The sequence below is a fragment of the Harpegnathos saltator genome, unplaced genomic scaffold (assembly GCF_003227715.2).
Source record: "Harpegnathos saltator strain DR-91 unplaced genomic scaffold, Hsal_v8.6 scaffold127, whole genome shotgun sequence".
Taxonomy (NCBI): domain Eukaryota; kingdom Metazoa; phylum Arthropoda; class Insecta; order Hymenoptera; family Formicidae; genus Harpegnathos; species Harpegnathos saltator.
In genome coordinates, this window is record NW_020229903.1 from 59,972 (window position 1) to 86,306 (window position 26,335).

Sequence of the window (26,335 nt, forward strand, 5' to 3'; positions counted from 1 at the left end):
GATGCGAATTTGGCGACGGGCTTGCACGAGAATTTCTCTCGCCATGCACGCACACACAGTCGGCTTTCGGTGTGAGCCATGCGGACGCGATCGTCAATCGTCGGCACGCCGAACGAGAGAGAATATCATTCCCTCCTTCTCGCTCTCGTTCTCGCTCAGCGAGCCTAATTCTTTCTCGCCTATAACCTCGCGGATGTGACTGTCTCTCTCCTCTCCTCTCTATGACAATACTGAAAAGTTTTCTCTACTCGGCGCGCCGAAATTATTATGTATAATACTTTATTATTAATATTATTATTTGTAATATTTGTAATTTTATTTGTAATTGTATAATAATGCTACAAATAATACAAATTTTTACAAATAAAATTTGTAAAAATTTGTATCATTTGTAATATTATTTCCAATAGTATTAATAATATTCGACGTCAAGAAAATGAAATATATGTTATTAATTATGTTGCGGAGGCGGGCAGGTTCACAGGTTTGACTATTTAATATTTTAAGAATAATTTTAAGTTGTACAAAGATGTAGTATGAAATACACAAGAATATTGTAAAAGAATCAAGAAGTACGAAATGAAACCACCTTGCTTTTATTACAATACCCTCTAAATTAACAAATATTCTTCATACAATATAAAATAATCTCAAAAAATAATTATAACCGTGAAATTTTCTATCTGCGTGAAAAAAAATGCATAAAATATATCTGTTTCATCGCTCTAAATGAAAAAACCCTCAGAACAATGTCATAGTTGTTCAGTGCACTACTCAATAAAAATATAATGTTTGTATGTTTGAAGAATATTTATTAACTTAGAGGATATTGAAATAAAAGCAAGAAAGTTTCATTTCGTATTTCCTGATTCTGTTACAATATTCTTTTATATTTCATATTACATCCTTGTACAACTTAAAATTATTTTTAAAATATTATTAAACAATTCAACAGTTAAAACTGTAAACCTGCCCGCTTCCGCAAAATAATTAAAAAATATATTTCATTTTCTTGGCGCCGAATATTATTAATACTATTAGGAAATATTACAAATGACACAAATTTTATTTGTAAAAATTTGTATTATTTATAACATTATTATACAATTACAAATAAAATTACAAATAATAAATATTACAAATAACAATATTAATAATAAAGTATCATGCATAATAATTTTGGCGCGCCGAGTAGAGAAAACTTTTCAGTATTGTCATAGAGAGGAGAGGAGAGAGAGACAGTCACGCCCGCGATTCAGATTATAGGCGAAAAAGAATTAGGCTCGTTCGCTGAGCGAGAACGAGAGCGAGAAGGAGGGAATGATATTCTCTCTCGCTCGGCGCGCCGACGATTGCCGATCGCGTGGCTCACACCGATAGACCGAGCCGGCTGTGTGTGCGTGCATAGCGAGGGAAATCTCGTGCAAGTCCGTCACTAAATTCGCATCACTGTCTGACAGTTTTCTTAAAGAAAAAAATATGCAAAAGAATGGATATCTGGCGACGGTATCAGGGGCAGGAACATATCCAGCCGGTGCGGGAATTTTTTTTATCTGAGTCAATGCAGGGCCATAATAACTTCTCCGCCGGTGCGAGGGAATGGTGGTCGTTCCCTTTAGAAAATTCGCAACTGCGACTTACGGAAATCGAGAACCCTAACCCGCCGGGTGATGGGTCCGTACACCGTCGCCGCCGCCAGATATTCGTCTACAAGCTCTAAAACTTATTATGTATTTGCTAGAGAATTATGACATCAAACATTTGAAAGTCTCTTTTGCGAAACTCCATCACATTTCATTAATACGTAAATAGATTGAAATGACATAATTTTTAATTAAATAGATGTTTGTATTATATATTTACATTTGTATTATATATTTATTTATAAATTGTCCTATTTGTGTCGTGTTTGGTGTCTTTTTAATGGTAAAACATCTCATGAAGCCATTGCAATAATTTTTAAACGAATTAAACGCGAAACATAAAAGTTGTAATTTTCATGCTAGAAGGTATTTAAAGTCGTGAGTTCACTGCTACGGAGAGATTCCCGATATCGTGAAAGCGAGAGCGAGAACGAGTAAAGAGCAAGCGAGATGTCACTATGAAAAGCGATACGTAAACAGATCGCCGCGAGCTTCGGCACTTTTCGAGGAAGTGTCATCTCGCTTCCTCTTTACTCGTTCTCGCTCTCGCTTCTGCAATGTCGGGAATCTGTCCGTAGTAAGGAACTCAGGAATTTAAATATTTTCTAACATGAAAATTACAACTTTTACGTTTCGCATTTTACCTGTTTTAAAATAATTGTAATGGCTTAATGAGATGTTTTATCATTAAAATAACACCAAACACGACAGAAATCGGGCAATTATTGAATAAATATATAATACTAATATTGAATATGTAGTCAGTTAAAAAATATGCGATTTGTGTCGTGTTTAGTGTCATTTTAATGGTAAAGCATCTCTCTTAGCCATAGCTACAATTTTCCCACCGATAAGGTGTGAAGTAAATGTTTATTGCTGCTACAACTGTTAGATAAGAGTGTTAGTGACACTTACGAAACGAACTCATGACAGCGATTCTCCACTGTCTCTACACAAATGCATATTGTGCGAGTTGGTATATTCGGTGATATATACTACTGCTCCAGTGGTACAATGTGTCGCATAATGATGTCACTGACACAATGACATATACGTATATGCATTTGGGAAACAGTGAAAAATCGGTGTTGCGCGCTGATTTCGTGCATGCCGCAACATATAAGCAGTTCGAAAAAAACGTCCGACGAAAGCGTTACGACGTTACGCATGATAACATGAATAATCAGCTAACAAATATAAATAATAATCCATATTGCGAGCAAAAGGTGATGGTAAAGGAAGTGGAATGCATAAATCACCTGCTTCGTAATCTGTACAGGAAGCTGAGAATCGTATCACAAACGACTCAGCCGAAAATGCAAAGAAAACATGGCTTTGTGCAAATATGAAATGTTGTAGAAAACAACATTGTAAATATGCGAAGAGAATTGAGAAAAGCAGTCGCTATACGAAATGAAGAAGGGCGACCTCATTATTACAAGGTTATGGAATTACAAAAAGATATTTTAAATATTCCTAGCCATATTTATGATGAGTATAAACGATGTAAAGAACGCGGTCGTACATGCACAGATGATCGCGACGAAATGGAGAAAAATTATGTACCATTTTTAAAGTTGCACAGTCTGTAAGCGAAAATAGAAGATGTTTTCAGATTTATAAGCGCTCATTCCGATAACTTGTTATGCAATGTAACAAATAATCGTACAGAATCGTTCAATTCGATAATCTGCGAAGACATCGGTGGAAAGCGCATTCATTTTGATGAACGAGGCTCTTACAATGCTAGAATTGCAGGGGCAGTATATTCGCAACAAGTTCTGACGCAAGTGCATAAAGACATGTACAAAAGTGTCCCTCTCGTTGTCGAGAAATTGGAAAAAGGACGACAGATAAAAGTTGTGAAAAACAGAGAATCTCGACTAGTAGATGGAAGATAAAAAAAATAAAACGAGTGTCGGGAACAGATCGTTATTACGGCCCGCAATCGCAAAAACCAGATCATCCATTTGAAGTATACGAGCAACTTCGAAAAAATCATTTGGAAAAGTTATTCGAAAATAGTAGAGGCAGAGAGAAAATTGAATGCGATACGAGAGGTCAAAATGAATCCGAATTATGGCATTCATTGAGACGCGAAATGTTGACGGCATCCAATTTTGGAACCGTGTGCCGCATGAGACCAACAACGTCTTGCGCAGGGACTGTAAAAAACATTTTGTTTCCTCCGTTTATCGACACCGTAGCCATGAAATATGGTCGTGAAAACGAAGAGAACGCGAGGAAAGAATTGAGCGCAAAGCTGAATAAAGAAATAAAAATTTGCAGATTATTCATTGATGATGAAAATCCATGCTTAGGTGCTTCTCTTGACGGACTCGTTGAAAAAGATGGTCTCGTCGAAATCAAATGTCCTTTGTCAGCTGAGCATTTGACAGCAGACGAGGCTATAAAGACATTGCCTCAATTGAAAGGCATTTGATAGAGAAAATCCTGATGAAATGAATCGGAATCACCGATATTTTTATCAGGTTCAAGGGCAATTGAATATAACGCAGCGAAATTACTGCATTTTTGTTATATGGACGCCAAAAGGTTTTAAAACGTTACGTATTAACAAAGACGTTGCTTTTTGGAAAAATAAGATGCTGCCCTAATTGACACGCTTCTATAATGAATGCATGCTTCCGAAAATCTTGGACAGCCGCCATAATAGGCATATGCCAACTAGAGATCCAAGATATATAATCGAAGCTAAAGAACAAGCATGCAAAAAATTTATTTATTATAAAATTTATTATAAAATTATTTATTATAAAAATTTATTTATTATAGTCGAAAAACTAACCGACGAGATATAGAAAGAGAAAGCATCCAAGAGAGCAAACGATTAAAATCAAATGTTTTGCAAACTACTGCTTCTCTAGATTTGGAGCAAGATGACGATTGTGTCATTGTTAGTTATTCAAATGACAAACGAGATCTAACAACAGATGATGTGGCGAGACATAAAAACATTCTAGATGACATGTTGCTCCTATTTCTTTCGTGAATGAAAATGTCTTGCCTAGATGCAGCAAGTTAAACGACGAATCGTTGGATCGATTTTTACGCGTCGTAAGAGAAACTTCTGCATTTGAAACACAAAGTGTGCTATTTTTAGAATTACCTCACATGATCGTAGCTAGTCAGAGCAATAGAAGCTTACAGATCATTGGAGGTCATTGCGGTGATCATTGGCGATGCATTTTCTTCGATGGCACCAAACTTCGCGTGTACGATAGTTTACCTAACTGTACGTACGATAAATTGGTAGCTAAAGAAAAAAATTTTATTCATCGCTGTTATCCGCATATAAGCGAAAGTAACATCATTTTTGAAAATGTTAACACACAACCGGATTCCACGTTTTGTGGAATTTATGCTGCAGCTTTCGCTACAACTATATAATACAACATTAGGCGGAAATCCTTGCGATGAAAAATACTCCAAGGATGTATTATGCATGAGACAACACTTTTACAAAATTATAGAAGGCAATAGACTATTGCCTTTTCCAAGGCGATAAAAAATTATTCTTAAAAAAAACCTCGAATAAATATCTTCGAGAGAAAAGATGCCTTGATGCAATGTTTACAAAAATCGGAGAGACGAAAAAAATATATTGGTTACGTTCTCACGGGAATGGGCGATGGAGGAGTCCATTCTATATTCTCTTTTATATAATATTGTCGTGATATATTTTATTAATATTTGTAAGTTTATATGTATCATATTAAATTATACAAATATATAAATGATTATGTAATATGGCTAAGAGTTTGCATGACATACTTTTTATTAGCCTTTTACTTATATCGATTCAAAAAATGAATCGTACCGAAGAACGAATACGTATAAATTATATGTATAGTTTACATAAAACAACTTTTATAAATACACTCAAACGCAAAAAACCCGGTACACTAAAAATTTGGGAAAAAATTACAAAATTTCAAATGATCATAACTTGGTAAATAACAAAGATACAAATATGCGCAGAAATGCAAAATGAAGCTTGAAACGTCCTCTTTAAGAATATCTGAATGGCAATTATGCTCGGCCATTTTTTTCAAAATGGCGGATGATAAAGTGAGAGGATGCAAAATTGATAATCAAAGGTCCGTGTTTGCGATGGTGTATGGTGTGCATCAGGTATCGCAGCGTAATGGGACCAAATGCACATGAAAGTATAGAGTGTTATTTTTAAAATGCTACTTTACCGAGCTCGATGTGATCATTTTTCACTGAGTTGTTCCAAATTTTGCTAAAAATTTTCTTGTTAAATTTGCATAATTCAGTGAATAAGTATCACATCAAGCTCTATAAGGAAGTATTTTAAAGAAAACATTCTATACTTTTAGGTATTTTTCGTCCCATTGAGCTGCGACACTTACTTTGCTCCATGCGCCGTCGCACGCTCGAACCTTTTTTTAGCAACTTTTCATGGTCTCCTTTTTATCACCCGCCATTTTGGAAAAATATCGTTGCGCACAATTTCGATAGATCTTTCGAAAAGTATGGTTTCAAAGCTTTCAAACCGTTTTTGAAATTTGCTGCTAGGATATTTAGGTGTCGAGATATTCAATTTCGAATTTGCAACAAATGTCGATTCAGCGAGGCTTAAGGGGCTAAGAGGCTCTGCGGTTCGTTTGGCTCTTTCATAATTTCAATAGCCGCGTTCATTATTCTCTATACAATAATTTACACAATTTTGCGAATTGGAAATTTAATTTTTATCAAAAGTTATCATTCTTTACCCTTCAGTTACGCATGATCACTGTGGTATACACTTTAGTTCGCGAAGCTGTCCCTAGCTCTCTACCTTCTCCGTACGATTGGCCATTATGGTACACAGCTTGAATATGCTGTTCAGGATCGCGCCTGAGTTCGCGATGACCCGGCGCGCGGGATGCTGAGTCGCTGGACACCACCTGAACGTCGAAATTCCCTGGTGCTCCTAGTCTACGGAGCCGCCGCGACGCGGCGATCTGGGTTGTCGCGCGCGCGAGCCCCTCGGCTCGCACGCGAGTTCCAGCTGCCCAGTACCGCGATTCTGTAACTCGTTATTGGAGTTAACGACAGTTTCGTTATTGTTGCGCAGCTTTTCTACGGTATACAAAAGTTGCGCAACGATAACGAAAGTATCGTTAACTCCAATAACGAGTTACAGAATCGCGGTACAGGGCATATAAGAGTGCCCGCGGAGACGCTCAGAGATTGCCTTCGTACAGCTTTTGACCTTCGTACGGTCCACTGCCGATAGTGGCACTATCTCTTGTACGCTGGACTTCGCGAGTTTGTCAGTACGCCGGGCTTACGTTCTGGCTTGACTGAGATTCTGTCGGTGCGCCGGGCTTTAACGCCTGGCTTGACTGGATTTTTCTTAAATGTATGTGCCAAGACAATAAACAAAGACAAACAATTTTCCTTTTCCGAACGGGTTCACTCCGATAAGCGCTGCCTCGTGCGACTTTTCTTTTTCCGTGATCTTTTCCTTTCGAAGCTCGTTGCTTCGTGCAACTTCATCAATTTAAACCATAATTGATTGTTTCGCATCGAAATTATTGCGTCGATTATGGCGACGATAAATCCTGAAAAGGCTGCTCAAGTTATTGCTTTAATTGAAGATGGTAGAAGTCGAAGGTACGTTGCTCAGGCACTTGATTTGTCAATGTCAACTGTGCAACGTGCTTATGCCAGGTACTTACAAACCAATTCTTTCCATAGAAGGCCTGGATCGGGACGTCCTCGATGTACCAATCACAATGATGACCGATTTATTGTTTCAAATTCGTTAAGAGACAGACATCAAACATCTGTTCAAATTAGAAACAATTTAAGGGATGTCCGCAACATTAATGTATCCGTTAACACCGTTTGGAGAAGATTAAAGGAACAAAATCTGCTTTCGCGCAGGCCAGCAGCTGTACCTTTGCTTAAATGTCACCATCGCGTAGCTCGACTCAATTTTGCAGTTGAGCATAGAGACTGGACTTATGCAGACTGGAGCAAAGTACTCTTTAGCGATGAATCTCGTTTTTGTGTCTATTCTCCAGATGGACGAGAACGAGTTTATCGTCGCGGTGGAGAACGATTTGCAGACTGTACGGTAAGTGAGAGGCATAGCTACAATGGAGGCTCTGTAATGATTTGAGCAGGAATTTCAGCTAATGCTCATACAGATCTGCACTTTTTTGACAAGAATATGAACGCAGATGTATACGTGGAAGACATACTCATTCCGTATGTTGTTCCGTACGCACCCTTCATCGGAGAGAACTTCTTGTTTATGCAAGACAATGCTCGACCACACACTGCGAGAAGAATGCTTGATTTCTTCGATGAAGTTGGCATAAATCGACTCGATTGGCCAGCAAATAGTCCAGATTTAAATCCAATCGAACACTTATGGGACAACCTCGGCAGGAAAGTGCGAAATCACGTACCTGCTCCTCAGTCACTGCGGGAACTGCGAATAATTCTCGAAAATGAATGGAATACAATTACGCAGGATGAAATTAAAAGACTAATAAGGAGTATGCCTGATCGTATGAATGAGGTAATACGCGCACGAGGCAGTCATACCCACTATTAGTACACACACACACCACACACACAGCAGAGAGGGTTTGGAGTCATTAATTACTGCAGGAGTGACGAACTGCGGGGTCATTATCTCTGTTGTAACACCACACACACACACACACACACACACACCACAAGGAGGGTGTGAAATCTTGAAATACTGTGGAGCTGACGAACCACGGGGTCCTTATCCTTGTGGTATACAAACACACACACACACACACACTACATACAATGGGACTTTTCCTACCAGTAAAACTCCATGCGGTTTATATTGGAAAGACTTACAATCATAATTTGAGCTAATGACAGCGGTATCTTAAAACGCAATTCATCTTTATTACGTAATATCGATTACGCAAAATGAAGAACCTAAATTGAATTTTACTTTCATTTCCCTGGCTTTTAAAATAATAAATGCAAATCATTGAATATATTATGCTGGTTATGTAAATTATTATATAGAGAAACATGAACACAGCTATTGAAATTATGAAAGAGCCAAACGAACCGCAGAGCGTCTTAGCCCCTTAAGCCTCGCTGAATCGACATTTGTTGCAAATTCGAAATTGAATATCTCGACAGCTAAATATCCTAGCAGCAAATTTCAAAAACGGTTTGAAAGCTTTGAAACCATACTTTTCGAAAGATCTATCGAAATTGTGCGCAACGATATTTTTCCAAAATGGCGGGTGATAAAAAGGAGACCATGAAAAGTTGCTAAAAAAAGGTTCGAGCGTGCGACGGCGCATGGAGCAAAGTAAGTGTCGCAGCTCAATGGGACGAAAAATACCTAAAAGTATAGAATGTTTTCTTTAAAATACTTCCTTATAGAGCTTGATGTGATACTTATTCACTGAATTATGCAAATTTAACAAGAAAATTTTTAGCAAAATTTGGAACAACTCAGTGAAAAATGATCACATCGAGCTCGGTAAAGTAGCATTTTAAAGATAACACTCTATACCTTCATGTGCATTTGGTCCCATTATGCTGCGATACCTGATGCACACCATGCACCATCGCAAACACGGACCTGTGATTATCAATTTTGCATCCTCTCACTTTATCATCCGCCATTTTGAAAAAAATGGCCGAGCATAATTGCCATTCAGATATTCTTAAAGAGGACGTTTCAAGCTTCATTTTGCATTTCTGCGCATATTTGTATCTTCATTATTTACCAAATTATGATTATTTGAAATTTTGTAATTTTTTCCCAAATTTTTAGTGTACCGGGTTTTTTGCGTTTGAGTATATATTATTTGCATGTTGAATACATGCAAATTCCTCTGAGAATACATGCACTGAAAGAAACACAGCGAAAACAGTGTGAACCATATTATGGAATTGTATTCTAAATATGTGTGCGACAAAAATAGTTATCTATGTGCTGTTAAATCGTTTGTATACTTGTACAGGACGATAAAACACTAAAACTTCAAGATATCATGTCTCAACACATAGAATACAATGTAAAAGGCTTTCTACTTTTCACTGCGACTTTTATGTGTGTTCTAAATGATTACTTTATATATAGACTATATTTCAATATGCATTGCGAATATTGAAGATCTATAATATATATTATGTATACTATATGTTTTCATAATGGGTGCGTTCAGTGGAGAAAACCGCTCAGTGAGCGATTAGTGACTATTGGTCCTTACTGTTCCTTACACTCAGACCAATAACGTTGACGAATTACTCAACAGTTGCGCAACTGTTGAGTGTTGTGAACGCACCCAATGTATATTTTCGCAATATATATGGAAACGTGTCTATATGTACATATCGATAAATGTCGATAACGAAACTGTAAATGTCGGTATTATCGACATTATTAGTTCCGCTCAGATGAGGGCGCAATCGCGTTGGAGTTCGGTCGCCGCTCCAGGATCCCTTTAATGACCTAATACAAAATCGAACGATGTTTTTAGTTAACCAAATATTTTTGTACCTTTAATATTATTTGTATATTATGTTTCTTTTTTAATGATTGGCATGAATTGTAGTGTGTAGGAAATGGAGACACATGAGAGAGAGAAAGAGAGCGAAGAAGAAAGAGAAGAAGAGAGAATGGATTTAGAGGAAAAAAAAGAGGAAGAGAGGAGGGAAAATGTTAAAAGTAAGAAATGAGAAGTAAGTTTTATTTAACCATAGAAATATATTTACAATATTATTATGCACAGTTATAAATTCATTCATAAAACCATGGAGGTAAGAATATCTGGAGGGAGCATAAAGTATTTTTGAGGGCGAGGGGAGTGAAGCCTGAGAGGTGAGAGGAAATATCCGTAGCGGCCATCTTGGTGGTTCAAAAATAACATATATATAAGATACGATATATGTAACTCAAATCTATTTTTACGTCATACGGCGTGATTATAACCAAAGAATTTTGAGGTTGTGTGTGTTGCACATATTTTGTAATAAAAGTGCTTGCAATAAAGTTGTTTATATCTGTAATAAAGTGCTTTGCAATAATAAATTCACATAATAATTCACGCAATATGCCTGATTGTTATGCAAAAGACTGCAAGAGCAGAAGACACGTAACACGAAAAAATAAAACACAATTGAGATGGGAATACTCGCATGGCAGACTAATTACATTTCACAGATATGTTTTAATACTATTGATTATTCAAAGTAAAATTATATTTTATATCATTGTTGACATTTTTTAAAGTAATTTGATAATTACAGAATTCCAAAGAAACCACAAGTACGTAAAAAGTGGCTTGATAGAATGGACTTAAATGACAGTAATGTTCCAGAAAATGCATTTATTTGCTCATTACATTTTGAAGAAAGTGATATGGACAAAACATCACTTAATTGTATTAGAATTAGATCTGGTGCTGTCCCATTTGTATGTATAGACATAGAATTATCAGTTTCAAGTATTTTATATTTTGTAAGACAATATGTATTAACAAAATATGTATTACAGAATAATATGAATATGAAAAATGACGAGTCTCCTGTGAAACGAAAAAAAATATTGGACGAACATAATTATAATTTAATGAAAGAGTAACAGAATCTTGATCCTGTAAAAATACAAAAAATACATCACAATGCAGAAAAAAGTATGTTAAAACATAATTATCTTATTATAAAACATATATTATTTAGTGATCATCTTATTGTAACTGTTTAGTGATGTGGAGTTATGAATAATCTTATTAATAATTTCTTATAAAATATAATGATTCTTTTAATGACAATTATATAGATTATATAGATGATCCTGAAACATGAATCAAAGAAGCAGAAAATCTTGATTCCATGGAAATATGTGACAACATTGAACAAGGTATATTTATCAATTGCAATAGATAAAACAAATCATTTTGTAGAAACACTGTTAAGTGATAGCGGACTATTACAAAAATTTTATATTAATAATAAATTGGCCAGTGATTTTTAATAGTTTTGTTACTAGTTACTATAGATTGAATAAGAGAATAAAAATTTAGCATTTCTACTCAAGATATGTAGTTACTTTTTTTTCCTAATAAAAGAATAATGTTTATGAAATTTTTTTCGTTTAGTTATATTTTTTCATCAACGTTGTATTTGATACAGTTTCCCAGACGAGTACACCACGTACTTCAAGAATTAAAAATCAAGGAATAATTGTTTCGCCATATCTATCAGAAAACACGCCACGGAAACAATCGTTGAGAACTGCGTTGATGTATACGAGAAAAGAATTTCAGAAAAAAATTAAAATGTTACAACAAAAGCAACGACGAACCATTAAGTGTGTTGCAAAATTGAAAGATGTATTGACATGTTTGAAAAAAAAAAATCTTCTTAATGCAGAACAGCTGGATGTCTTAAAAGATTTAGGTAATTTCAACAAACAATTATTAAAACGTCAAGTTAATAAGATTAATAAAACTCCAACGCCTAAAAAGTATAGGCCAGAATTAAGATCGTTTGCTTTAACGTTGCACTTTTATTCGCCATGAGCGTATGCATTTATTCGAAAAAAATTTGATACTTGTTTACCCCATCCAAAAACAATAAGTAAATGGTACAAGTCGGTTCACGGTGAACCTGGTTTTAACGAGGAAGCATTGAAGTCCATTAAAAAACGTGCTAATTTAGTAAATTATCCTCTTTTTGGCGCTCTTATATTCGATGAAATGGCTGTAAGACAACATGTAGAATATGATGGTGAGAAATATTGTGGATATATAGACTTGGGGCCTAATATTGATTGTGAATACGGTATAATAGCAAAAGAAGCACTAGTGTTTCTTGTAAATTGTATTAATGGATCCTGGAAAATTCCCATTGGATATTTCTTTATTTCTGGTCTGAATGCAGAGCAAAAGTTCAATATGGTTCGTCAGGCATTAATACTATTGCATGAGCATGAAATAAATATAATATCTGTAACTTTTGACGGGGCTCCAGCTAATTTAACCATGTGCACACTTTTAGGATGTAATTTTAACTTTACATCTTTTCAGACTTATTTCTCTCATCCGATAACGGACAGAAAAGTTACTGTATTTCTCGACCCATGCCATTGTGTGAAACTATTACGTAATTGTATTGGAGAACATAAATCAATAATTGATGACAATGGTGATATGATCCAATAGGAACATTTTACGAAGCTTAATGACATTCAAGTTAAGGAAAGTCTACACTTGGGTAATAAATTAAGAACGCGTCATATACAATACCATAAACAAAAAATGAAAGTAAAACTCGCAGTGCAAATCTTCAGTAATTCTGTAGCTGATGCATTAGAAATTTGTAAAAATGATTTACGATATACAGATTTTGCAAATTCGGCCCCAACGATAAGATTCATACGAATAATAAATGATCTTTTTGATATCTTAAATTCGAGGAACATGAAACAGATAGGGTTCAAACAACCGTTAAATAAAAACAATAGTTCTATAATTTTGGAAAAATTAAAAGAAGGCTATAATTTCCTATCACAATTACGAAAGACAGATGGTCAATTGTTGATTTATAATCAACTAAAAATAAATGTGCATTCCTCGGTTTTATGATATGTATCAAAAGTATAACAATACTTTATAAAGATTTAGTTGTTAGTCAAGACGTATTAAAATATATATCAGGTTACAAATTTAACCAAGATCACGTTGAATTGTTATTCAGCTCTGTACGAGCTCATGGAGGTTCTAACAATAACCCGACGGCTCGGCAATTTAAAGCCGCTTATAAAAAAATTCTTGTCCATACAGAGATCACAGAGACAGCAACTGGTAATTGCATCCCGCTAGAAATAATTTCAATACTACATGTTTCTGCGAATTCTGCAACTATAATAAATCAGTCAACTCCGAAATCTCGAGTAATAGATGATAGCAATCATGAAGATAGGAACGAAAATTTACCTCTTTTGCTTGATACAATAACGCTTTCAGAATTTACAACGAGAGTTATAGCTTATATTGCAGGTTTTGTTGTAAGACATTTAGAAAAAATTCTACATTGTGAAACTTGTATCGAAGCTCTTACTGGCAACGAAACACATATCGAATGTTCTTTAATTAATATTAAAAATCGTGGGGGCTTAAGATTGCCTTCACACGATGTAATTGTAATTTGTACTAAAGCTGAAATTGCAATTCGTTTAGCTTTGCGTGAAAGTGGCGATAAATGTTTATCAAAAAAATTTACAGAAATTTATCTCTTGAATCAAGTTTTGCAACGTCTCATTGAAAATAGAAATATTTTCTCAAATATAGAAGAACATTCTCGTGATCAAACAATTTTAGAAAATCATGTGTTTCATCTTATGAGAGCAATCGCCTCTAAATATATTAAAATAAGATTACATTTTATAGGGCGTAATATACTTCGTGATAACATAAGTATAAGGCAAGCATTTAACAAAATAGTTTTGTTTAAGGGACAATAATTCTAGTAAACAATAACTAACAGTAACATTACACTCATGTTCTAATTTCTAATTATACAATATCATAATGTGCATCCTACGTAACAGTTACATCTTGAGTAGAAAATTATAACATTGTATTGTGTTACTGGTAGTTTTTGCGTTTACATTTATATTTCTTTTATGTTAATAAAAAGTAAGACATGCGTTATAGTCTATAACTATAACTATATTATAAAATTATAATTTACTTTTATAATTATATTATATTTATAATGCAATTTTTATTTTGTCATACGTTTTGTATATTTCATAATAAACCATACGTAAATTGATTATATTTTTGTTCTCTGAAATTACTTTTTCTCACAATGCATCAAATTCAATTTATTATTTTTATTCATGTGGAAGTTGTATTTCCAAGACGTTACAATAGATATTCCATGTAATCACCGTCACTGCTGTCGCCATCTTGGTAGTTCATAGACGTTACAATAGACTTACACTCCCCTTTCCCCTTAGGCTTCATGATCGGAGAAATATGCTCCCTCCAGATATTCCTACCTCCATGCATAAAACTATATTCATAAAATTTTCTATATAGGCACTTTTCCATATGAGGAGAATAAGGAAAAGGATGGAGAGGAGGATGAGGGGGACAGGGATGGTGAGATATGGAGTGACCAAGAAGGAAGAGAAGGATGGAGAAGTCAAGAAAGCACACTTGAGACACTTCACTTTTTTATTTCTTTGAATGATTCGTTAACAGATTAGAATTTTAATCTGTGTGGATATTGACTGCTTCGCAAGCCAAACATTGCCGACAGATAAGCAAATAATATCTTTTTATCTTTATGTTTTCTGATAATATCAATAATTGCTTTATCAACCAGTTTTTGATCTTTTTTTCTCAAGTCGCTTGGTGTATATTCCTCCTTCTTTTTGCTGAAGATATCTCCTTCTTCTTTCTTAGCACGCTTGTCACGCTTCCTCTTAAAGTATTCATCTCTCATGTGTTGTGGTAATTCAAAGCCTGAGAGATCCAGCTTCGTGGATGTAGCTATTACATAATTTTGGCTCACTCTTCGCAGAGGACAACCGTTGATCAAGAATGGTCCTGTATGGATTCATTACCATATAATTAATAAATCATTCCTACATTATAAGAATCGATAATATCAAATATCCAATGTGTGAATAATATCATAACTTAATTTCTAAGCCTTTTTATATGTTTACGATTTAATATTATATCATTGCTAATACATCCTAAGATATTACAACTGAGCATGTGTAGTTTTGTGTTTACTACATAGAAAAAAGAACAATTCTCCCAGGAAAATTGTACCTTCATAGTTATATCTTACTAAACCACTATTCCATACATATTTACTGATAACTGTCAGCTCAACAGATGTCATTACTTTAAAATATAATTACACATATACAATGACACTCAGCAAATTGAAAATCAATAGTAATTATGTACAGAATAATGACCCTGATGATGCTGATATAATGACATATAATGATAAACATGTACCAGTAACCAAAAGCAATCCACTCTTCAATTGTTTGAGGAAAACAACCCTTTTGCCCTTATGAGGACCAGCCAACATAATGCAGATGGTTCCTGGTATCAATGAAAGTCGTAGATAACGACGATGATCACGGAAGCACTTTTTAGCATGATGCACAGTGACTGGATCTGCAGTAGGATAATTGGCACGTCTCTTCTTCAAAAGCACAATACGTGTTTCACCATTCTTGTCACCACCAATCTGCTTCTCAATTGTCAATCGTTTCTTCGGCTTTACCTGTCATGATAAATTCATTCATACAGATTTTAAACAAAATAAAAAAGTTGGACTAACAAGAGCCATATAAATCTTACTTGTATTTAATCATTTTAAAAACTAACAGACAATTTTTAATTACATTCTTCACAGCATTTCGATTGTATAAGTATTATTACATGTAACAATTATAATTTCAGTATTATATCAGAGTGCAAATAAAACAAAATGCTCTAATCTTAACTCACTTTCTTTGGAGTCTTCTTATCGAGGAATTTATAGATTGCCTTCTTGTGATACATACGTGTACGACTAAATCTGTACACACCATTTCCCAAATCATAGTTTCTAGGTTTCGAAAGCGACTTTTTCTTCTTCGCCGTCGCTGCAGCTGCAGCTACAGATGCCGATATCGGCGCCACCTTCTCCGGAGTATCCGCCATCTGTAAAGGTGAACGATCAGAAGTTATATGCCACATTTTACAAAATATATAATACACAAGTGTGCAAACAAGAGACTCGTTGAAATTTGCATCATGTTTAGTTTCCTAAATCATTTTTTGATATTTAAAATAAATTTAAAATAAAAAATTCGAAATTACAATCAGGAATGTTACACGCAAACCGCACAATGCACACGTGATGAAATTGTAAAATTAGTGTTCGTTGCCATAAAAATACGATATTCGTACAGATCGGGCTAAATTGTGCGATATTTGTTCGCTAATTTCAACGAATTATTGTTAATAACAATTTGATTTCTCCGATTATACCAAGTTACTTTACGTACATCGAATCCACCATAAAACCAAAGAGAAGAAGGAGAGAGGTCACGGGCCGCTTTTAGCCGAGCCCAGTATGAGGCGCCCTCTGTACAACCGTGTATATGAACTACGATGCCAATATTCACGACTCTTTTCTGATTTCCCCCACCATGCACGCACCATAGCCGGCTCAGTCTATCCGTATGGACCACGCGCTCGTCAATCGTCGACGCGCCGAGCGACAGAGAGATATCATTGTGCATTCCGCATTGTGCAACCGCTCACTGAGTATGGTGTATATTTTTAAATCTAAAGATATATATCAATCAGATGCAAGAGCTCACTTAGCGCTCGGTGAGCGGTTGTAGTGCTGAATGCACCCATTCCCTCCTTCTCGCTCTTGTGTTCGCTCAGCAACGCGAGCGAGAATATCTTTCCCTCTTTCTCGCTCTCGTTCTCGCTCAGCGACGTGAGTGAGGCTAATTCTTTTTGGACTATAATCTGACAAGGGCTGCTACCAAACTTGGGGTAACTGATTTTGACGAGCTTTGGCAGAAATGTAGTATAGATTCAGCAAAAGATATTGTTAAGCGGAGACGATGCAACACTCAAGCATCTGAGAGAAATTACAAATTGAAATTTCGCGATTTTAAGTATGCACAGTTATTCTAATATTTGCAGAGTTATTGCCGAATGACAGTGTAGCGTAGTAGACTGGGCGCGGTACTACGCCAGATTGCGTGTTCGCGCCTAGTTATGTCTTGCTATTCTTTTTTAATTTGTTTTTTTTACTCTTACGAATAAAAATATATATATTACAGAAAAATAGGAAGATAAATTCATTATACAAATAGCCTTTCCTATGTTTTATGAAGGAGAATGGACACAATTCAAAAAGAGGTATATATTATATATAATTAGTATTTATTGCATGCATTTTTCAATTAATACATTTGTATGTATGTTGTTTATATGTATGTAATACATTTGTATGTATATATATAAAATTTATATACAGGGTGTCCCATTTTAATCCGGCCGGCTGAATAAAATTCGAGGATGATATTTTCCAGAAAAAAATGTCAGACAAATGTTGCTCAGTTCTAAGGGGGACATTCGATGCCATCAACAATTTTGATCTCGGGTGAAGGGTTCAAGGTCATTCAAGGTCAACTTTGTTTTTCTTAAATGGGAACTCCTATTTTTCACATCGGCAATCGATTCTACGTAAAAAAAATGAAACTTTTGTCTGAAGCATTTTTTTATAACGCAAACTAATTTCAGCCTCCAAAATTGAAATTTTCAAACTTTCTGAATTTTTTACTCGAGAATGATGGGATTTGGAGGGAAATTGCAGAAGACAAAAAGTTCTTGAAATGCTGCAAGGAATTCACTCGAATTTTCGCATAGTTGATCGTGCACTTTTTTCCGCCAATGTTTGGAAAAAATCTTTTATCTCATCATGTCCAGTACCCTCGGCATTAGCATCACCCGATGTGCACCACGTGGAGGTCGCCGATGGGATTTTGCACATCATTGGCCCTGAAAAGGGACGATTGATTGATTATTGAACTCGATCTATGACATCAAGTGCTCAATCTGGTGCCCATTCTGTGCAATGCACATTTGCACCCTCTGGCTTTATTTTTTATAGTTTCTTAAATAAGAAATAGAGAAAACGATAGTTAAAAAGTGTATCGAAGAAATGAATAATTAGAAATCTTACCAATATTGAAATCAAATGAAGAATGTAATATCCGTATCTAAACGTGGAATAACAACATGTTCAACGGTCTAATGTTATCGTACTCTGCGTTATTCAGAGTATATACAAATATAAATACCAAAAGGTATCTGTGTACAATATATGTATACAAATATAAATATCATGAAGCATCATATGACCAAACAAGAAAATATAAAAAAAATGAATAGTTTCAAATTATGATAAATGATCATGAAAAATAAATTACGATATTTTAACATAAAAGTAGCTATAATTCGGAAACGATTTATTTCCGGACCTATGTTTATATAGCTTTTTCTTTTTATTTTATATATATAATTTTATATATATATATAAAATTATATATATATATATAAACTATGAATACTATATTGAAATATTAATGTGATATATGAATTATATATATAAATATATATAATTATATTAGTGTACAAAAATAAATCATATTACGGATGCAAATTATATAATAAAATGCAATGATATATTGCAATACAATTGAAGTTAAAAATATTATTAAAGGCATTATATATCGAATATTTGTATATGCTGGGGAAAATTTAAAAGGTGAAAGATGAGGAAGGGATTATATTACCTGTGGTGGAACATTATTATTTCTCAACATCATATTTATAAAGTTTTGTCGGATTTTTGTTGTCTTATCTTCTTGGCTTTTATCTATTCTTCTTTCTAATGTAACATTTTTATTTGCATTTTGTTGCTTTATTCTTTTAATCATTAATTTCATACGTCTCTTCTGTGCTTGGAGTTTTATATTATTATCATAAAATTTTCTTGCCGTTGGAGACAACTTTTCTTCCGTGTTACTTCTGCAAGATTTGGTCTTCTTGTTTGCGATTTTAAGTGCAATTGTGTTTTCAGCGATCCTACTTCCTTTATTATTTCTTGTAATTGATCATGATCTTGTGTTTGTATTTGTGCTTGCATATGATATAATGTTTCTACGTCTTTCTGCAGTAGTGTTATATTTTCTTGTTGTGCCTGTTGTTGTTGTGACAATATATTCACATCCTCTTGTAATGGTATAGCAATTTCTTGTTTTTTTTATATCTTATCTATATCTATTTGTAATTCTTTATTATTCTCTTGTAAGGCTATAATATTTTCTTGTTGAATGTTACGTTCTTCATGTCTCATATCACGTTCTTAATATCCACTACTTGTTTGTTTTTCACTTATTTCTGTTGCCATATGAGGAACAGCAGCCCGAATTAATCTGCGAAGTTGGCTTCCGGTATAATCAGTTTCTTTGAAATGTTTATAACATACTCGTAATTTACTGATTTCTGTTTTTTTGTATGGCTTCAAGGTTAAATTTGTCATCCACTTCTCACGCATTTCTACATTTTTTGGGAAAGTGTGTGATGGCATTGTACCTGTCGACGTACAGTTGAGCACACAACATGCTCTTAGCATTTCTATATTATTTTTTTATATTTTTAATTGAAGAAAAATTACACTATATCTTTTGTTACCGCTATTTTGAGTCACTTCCTCACTCTCATTTACATTTCTATACGTACTTTTTCAATATGGCCGACACTCACACCATGCATCTTAGTTCTTGTTCGTGAGTCTGTCACTCAGTGAGGGCGCTGCAAACACTAGGACCGTGATACCAATAGGAGTTTATAACCCCTGGCAGTAATGCTAACGCTACACTAGTGCTGTTCATGAAATTTACTATCGCTATCGTGCTATTGACTCCACGAACAGTATTGGTAGCATTTGCGTTGGTAGCACTAATAGCGACTCCCCGAACGCACCTTTAGCGTCCAACGTTTGTGGCGCTCTCTGAAATAGGACATTTCTTCGGTGGTACTAAATTCAATATGGCGTCATGTGTCAATGTGTGTGTATGTATAGCTGTCTATGCATACCATAGGCATAATAAGAATAGACTGCGTGTGAGGGCCAAAACTTGAAGATCAAGTAGAAAGAGACGGACAATAGGTGCCGAGTATCTTTCTCTCTCACACAAGGAAAGGAGTGGGGAAAGAGTGGGGAGCGAAAAAGAATAGTGAAACAGCTGTATGCGGTTGAAAAGAGGTGCGTAGTCGGTTCCCAGTTTATTTGCTGCACGATTCAGGAGATGCTCTGCTTTATTTATTTAAAGTTAGTATCAACGTATTGTTACGCGCTTAATTTCCCTGCGATCACAGGCGCATGTCGGTCATAGCAGGATTAAGGGTAGCGTGAAGGTTAGAATCACATTGGAAGATCTTCTCTAACTGCTCTGTCCGCGTTTCTCTGCAGCTTTATTTCTCTACTTTCCTTCTAATGCCTTGGACATTCGTTTCGCATTTTCATTTAAGAAAAACTGATTATTCTGTCATTGTTGTGTCAGTGCTGGTGTGTTGCTAAAAGTTTTTGTTGACTACAGTTAATCGAATCCGTCGACGCATCATAGCATATACATATTCACGGAGAAAACAAGGAATAAAATAATTTAAAAAATAGTTACTACGTGCTGTATTTGTGGTGTGGAAGAAAACCCTCTTTATCCACGATCATTTCATAAGTAATTTAAAAAATATATTTGTATTCAATATGAATGTAAACATATCGTAATTAATAATATATATACACATATATATAAGTGAAAATATATATGTAAAAAATTTACAGAATCCTAAAAAATGAAGAAATGCGAAAAAAATGGTTTCACGTTATTGACCGTGATGTATCTTACAAAGGAGTAAAAACAAAGGAGCAGTGACCACTTTACAAAAAATGACTATCATGAAATGAATGAATATAAACAAAATAAAATATTGAGAAAGACTGCAGTTCCATTAATTCTTGTGGAAGAAAATTGGTGAGAATGTTAAATTATAAATAAGAACATACATGTAATAATCTTACAGGAAGATGCAATAAATCCATTACATTGAAATATTTTGTTTTGTAGTAAACATGTGGAGAAGGATACAGATACCAATTTAAGCACAGATATAAATACAAATACAGCAGAAAATAATGACATAGACAATAAAAGAAATAGGTAAGAAACACTAAAGATACACTAAGATATACACCAAAAAGGAAAATAAAGTTATCGTAATATATAAGATAAAACATTAATGTATGTGAATATTTTTTGTTTTATAGTGAAAATATGAGTAAGAATTCCATTATGGACACAGATGCAGATATACATACACATGTAGCAGAAGATGTTAATAACATAAACATCCATAGCAACCATAGTAATAATCACAGTAGAAAAAGGTGAGATATCTAAAGATTAAAATAATTTTTCCTATCGAGTATTATTCCAACAAATTATAAATTATCAAAATTTTATTTTCAGGAAATTGTCACAAGAGAATTTTAGAAACTCAAAAATTAAAAAAATATTTGTAAACACTTCTAAACATGCTACAAAATGCTTCCGTAAAACAGATTTTGTGTCTGATGCAAAATGGGAACAGTTTGTAAGATATGTGTCATATATTCGAAATGAAACAAAAAATATGTGGCAAAAGAAAAACCGTATGCAAAAGAAAGTTTTAACTTATAAAGATTTGCTTCAGGACCTGAAAAGTAAAAACTTTATAACAAATAATAGTATAGATGCAATCAAAGTAAGTTGAGTTTAGCTATTTTCCATTCGCAGAAAGATTTGAAATTCACATTGTCCACAATGTTTATTCTTTTATAAGAAAGTTCATGATAACTCTCCAATCACAATGTAACTTCATCATAATATTAACTCTTATAGAAAGGTCCATGATAATGAAGCAAATGATAGAACAATACTTGATTTCTACATCATGTTAAAAATATGATATAACAAATATTGTGCGTATACATATACCCTCTCAATTTACAAATCTACAAATGCACTAATGATGTTATATCTTCGTTCTAAATAAGTTATTATGTATATGTCTATGCGTACAACTATTTGTCTCCTTGATTTCTTCTGTTTTCATATCTATATTTTGTACTTCCTTTTTCTTTATTTAGGATATATTGTCACCTGTTATGCAACAGTTGCTACTTACAATGTTAAATAAGAAGCGAAAAAAGTCGTTCCCCGAAAGTTTAAAAAGTTTTGCATGCACGTTACATTTTCATTCGCCTGCAGCATATTTGTATGTAAGAAAAATGTTTTTAAAAAGTTTACCTCACCCCAGTACACTGCGCAAGCAGACAATTCGTAGCAATTTCGGTATATCTGAACAATCGTTTAAAACTAAACTCGATAAGGTGCAAAATGCTAGAGAGAAAGGAAAAAACTTAGTTTTCAATATAACTTTTGATGAAATGAATATTAAGAAAAAAGTTGGGACGGCAAAGAATTACACGATTTTATTGAAACGGGTATTAAAGATAGTAAGTCTGACAGTCTGCCACTTGCTACCCATATTCTTTTTTTTATGTTAGTGTGCATAAATGATCATTTTAAAATCCCAATTGCATTTTATGTTATCGAGGCATTAAATGGTAAGGAAAAAGCAAATTTGTTAAATAACATTTTAAGTATTCTCCATGAAAAAGCAATTTACGTTGTTAGTATTACATTTGATGGAGCAACTTCTAATATTGCAATGTGCGAGATACTAGGCGCACAGTTAAAACATGTCAATTTTGAACATATGTTCCATATTTTAAGCATCCTATTGACAAATCTAAAATTATTTATATTTTTTATGATGCATGTCACATGTTGAAGCTTGTGAGGAATGCAATTAGTAAAGGGGTTATTAAAGATAAAGACAAAAATGTAATAAGTTGGAACTTTCTGAAAGAATTAGTAAATATGCAAACTGTGGAAAAATTACATGTTGCCAATAAAATGCGAAAAAGACATATACAGTTTTTTAATGAAAAGATGAAAGTTAATCTAGCAGCACAAACATTAAGTAATTCTGTGGCTGATGCATTGACGTTTTTAGAATATGAATTAAAAGAACCAAGATTTATAGGAGCTTCAACTACTGCAACATTTTGTAAAACTTTCAATGACATATTTGATATCTTAAATTCACGTAACATATACAATAAAACTGAAAATAAACATGCAATAACAAGAAATACATTATGTACTATTAAAGATAAAGCTAAAACTTTTATGCATTACATTGCTTCCTTAACAATAAATGATGTTCCCGTATTACAAAGCATCCTCAAAACAAGTTTCATTGGATTTATAATTAATTTGCAGAACGTTATTGCATTAGCAGAAGAATTATTTAATGTAAATGCAATAAACTTTCTTCTTACTTATAAATTATCACAGGACCATATCGAAACTTTTTTTTCATTGATTAGAAGAATGCATGGTTGGAATAATAATCTTAGCGTAAAGCAATTTAAGGTGTCATATAGAAAGATATTGCATTTAGCGAATGTGTCAATCTCATTGAATGCTAATTGCATTCCACAAGATGATACTGTATTGCTAACACTTTCACATGAATCTACGAATGATATACAGACAATTAACGAACAATGTAGAACAAAATAAAGATACTATTTTAGAAGAAAGATCTTTAGAAGATGAACCTTCAGATCTTATCTTTATTGAGCATAATTATGTATTACATGATAAAAAAGTTAATGAATATGCTGAAGAAATCATTGCTTACATATCAGGATATGTTGCTAAAACTATTATGAAAAGAATTAATTGTTCAGAATGCAAGCAATTACTTTCAAATAATACATATAAACAGTTGAATATAGAGCGTACCAGTAAACTTATACAGATAAAGGATCGAGGCAACTTATGTGATGCATCAAATGATGTGATTACGATATGTAAGATAGCATATAAAATAGTACGATGTAATCAACATAGACTATTTACAAATAAAAATATTCTTGCACATCTCATATGTGAGGCTGTACGCTGCATTCCTGTTATATATTTGACTATAATAATCATATATTCGATCAAAGTCCACTTTTTGATCACCGAAACCAAATAATTAAATTAATTTTGAAAACATTTTTTAATTTAATTTTAAAACATGAAAGTACATCATTCGCAGATTCGATACAACGAGTTCGGATGAAAAATAATAAAATAACCTTGTTCAAAAATCAATAAATAAACAACAACTTATATAAAAATATATATATATATTTTTTTAATAAAGATTATATTACTTTGTAATATTGATATTTTTATTACAACTTTTCCACACATATTCATGTATAAAATATTTAATCGTTTCAATATAAATGTTTACACGTAGTTTATAATAGTTGAAACACATTTATCTCTAAATTTTAAACGGTTTTATTTAACATTACACAACTTTTTTTAATCTAACATCATGTATATAGCACGTTATATTACTACGCATCACTGCGCATGCGTGAGCAGAGAAAGAAAGATACTCGGCACTTGCTTTCTGTCTCTTTCTACCTGATCTTCAGTCTTCACAAAAGTACACGCGCAGTCTATTCTTACTATGTCTATGATGCATACATATTTACACATATGTGCGTATAGTATATATAGGAAATACGAGGAATATTAGTGCGAAGTAAAAATGCAGAAAATAATGTGTATTCTATGAAATGTATATATTTGACGAAAAAAATGTAAATATGTATACATAAAGAAAATATTAATACCTTAAACATAAATATAAGGACAATAATTTGTTAATAATACTAAATTTTATAATAATATTAAAAGAAATTTGTAATAAAATTGTATAGTATCGCTGTCCCTAAAATGGTTGTAGCATACTCATAACTTTTTCTCCTCAGGTCCCTCTACTGGCTCCATTTTCAAATTCTTGAACCATTGTAGCCTACGTTCAGCATTTCGTGAGAATTTATGCGATGGTGCTGTCTTCCCTGTCGAACATCTTGGTACACAACATACTCGTACCATCTTGATCCTGCTGTTATGAGACCTATAAAAAAAATAAACCTGTATTTAGTTAAACAGATATTTGCATCATCAGTATACAATATTACAGTATCATGCATACTCAAATAAAACAAGTTGTTTGTCGCTAACAGGGAAAAGATTTTGGTGGTTCTTGAGTAACTGTTTCTTCTTGTTTTCTTCTTCCTTTGTTGAAGTCTTCTTGTAGTCCTTCTGCAAGAGAGAGAGAGAGAGAGTACATAAATATCTTCATAAATTTTATATATATATAGAGTAGATTCCATGAAGAAATTTTAGCTATCTATGCCTGTATGCAGCTCATGTTCAAAAAGCAACCAGCTAATATAACATGATTTGACATTACATTCAAGGATAGTCATAACATATTCTTCTTGTTTTCAGTCATCAATCTGCTGGAATAACTCGTACACAAGGTGTATCAAATTTTTTAGCAGCAGATTAACAGCAGAAACTAAGCACAAACTTCTTGCAGGCATGCATCGCTAAGAATTTCTACAATCTTTATCAAACTTGCTCTTGTTATGTTAGCATATTGCAAAGCTCACTTTTATTTTTTACTTATTAGTCTCTGTTAGTAAAAAGTTGACAATTATACTAATGCATAATATTTATATATAAATGCAATACAATATATAAAGACAAAACTTACACTTTAGTTGTCGTTACTGGCAGTAATACTAAAAGTTTTTCCTTCTCGCACCTGCTTCTTCTCGTGCTTCTTCCTCGTAACACCTCTTCTTCGTAACACTTTTTTTTCTTATTGAAGGCTTAAAGCACTAAAGCATTAAAGCGAATGCAACTGTAGCAATATGGCGGCCACAAATTAGTTCCGATTTCTCACATGTCCCATCTCAGAGAGCGCTGCTAACGCTAATCATTTTTGCTTCATACAGCCAGCGGCACACGGTGCTTGTTTTCGTGCTGGATTGCTTGCTGGATGAAAATATTGCGTTGTGATTGGTACATTTCCGAAGATGGATGGAAATGCACCAATCAG

The 26,335-nt window shown here is 33.7% G+C and overlaps 3 protein-coding genes and 2 long non-coding RNA genes across 16 annotated transcripts; 3 read left to right on the forward strand and 2 right to left on the reverse strand.

Moving 5' to 3' along the window:
- The first annotated feature begins 10,069 nt into the window (after positions 1-10,069).
- LOC112590490 (uncharacterized) lies at positions 10,070-14,373 on the forward strand. Of its 6 annotated transcripts, XR_003114261.1 has the most exons (7): positions 10,332-10,359; positions 10,424-10,512; positions 10,941-11,106; positions 11,188-11,326; positions 11,473-11,553; positions 11,826-12,092; positions 12,722-13,418. XR_003114261.1 is itself a non-coding variant. In XM_025307181.1 (5 exons), the coding sequence occupies exons 3-5, from the start codon at positions 11,526-11,528 to the stop codon at positions 12,799-12,801; spliced, it is 375 nt and encodes a 124-aa protein (XP_025162966.1). In that variant the 5' UTR covers positions 10,939-11,106; positions 11,188-11,326; positions 11,473-11,525; the 3' UTR covers positions 12,802-13,418. The 6 variants fall into 6 exon arrangements, 3 of the variants coding, with proteins under 3 accessions (XP_025162966.1, XP_025162961.1, XP_025162957.1); XR_003114262.1 differs by lacking the exon at positions 10,424-10,512 and having other exon boundaries at positions 10,070-10,373; XM_025307181.1 differs by lacking the exons at positions 10,332-10,359; positions 10,424-10,512 and having other exon boundaries at positions 10,939-11,106.
- Positions 14,374-14,864: 491 nt separating this feature from the next.
- On the reverse strand, positions 14,865-16,997 carry LOC105187769 (60S ribosomal protein L6). Of its 2 annotated transcripts, none has more exons than XM_011148766.3 (4): positions 16,723-16,997; positions 16,181-16,375; positions 15,680-15,953; positions 14,865-15,253 (listed from the first exon to the last, which is right to left on the reverse strand). In XM_011148766.3, exons 1-4 carry the CDS (start codon positions 16,957-16,959, stop codon positions 14,907-14,909), a joined length of 1,053 nt encoding a protein of 350 aa, XP_011147068.2. In that variant the 5' UTR covers positions 16,960-16,997; the 3' UTR covers positions 14,865-14,906. The 2 variants fall into 2 exon arrangements, with proteins under 2 accessions (XP_011147068.2, XP_011147069.2); XM_011148767.3 differs by lacking the exon at positions 16,723-16,997 and adding an exon at positions 16,535-16,611.
- A 78-nt stretch (positions 16,998-17,075) lies between these two features.
- On the forward strand, positions 17,076-17,741 carry LOC112590552 (uncharacterized). Its single transcript, XR_003114299.1, has 3 exons — positions 17,076-17,224; positions 17,518-17,596; positions 17,715-17,741. It is a non-coding gene; the product is annotated as an uncharacterized LOC112590552 (long non-coding RNA).
- A 2,614-nt stretch (positions 17,742-20,355) lies between these two features.
- LOC112590508 (putative uncharacterized protein DDB_G0274535) lies at positions 20,356-25,953 on the forward strand. Of its 6 annotated transcripts, none has more exons than XM_025307234.1 (6): positions 20,357-20,662; positions 20,845-20,982; positions 21,090-21,279; positions 21,373-21,465; positions 21,573-21,692; positions 21,775-23,279. In XM_025307234.1, the coding sequence occupies exons 3-6, from the start codon at positions 21,209-21,211 to the stop codon at positions 22,055-22,057; spliced, it is 567 nt and encodes a 188-aa protein (XP_025163019.1). In that variant the 5' UTR covers positions 20,357-20,662; positions 20,845-20,982; positions 21,090-21,208; the 3' UTR covers positions 22,058-23,279. The 6 variants fall into 6 exon arrangements, with proteins under 6 accessions (XP_025163028.1, XP_025163019.1, XP_025163022.1 ...); XM_025307237.1 differs by having other exon boundaries at positions 20,357-20,576; XM_025307248.1 differs by having other exon boundaries at positions 20,357-20,510.
- LOC112590515 (uncharacterized) lies at positions 25,120-26,207 on the reverse strand. The gene is made up of 3 exons (XR_003114276.1): positions 25,988-26,207; positions 25,421-25,530; positions 25,120-25,342 (listed from the first exon to the last, which is right to left on the reverse strand). It is a non-coding gene; the product is annotated as an uncharacterized LOC112590515 (long non-coding RNA).
- Between the last annotated feature and the right edge of the window lie 128 nt (positions 26,208-26,335).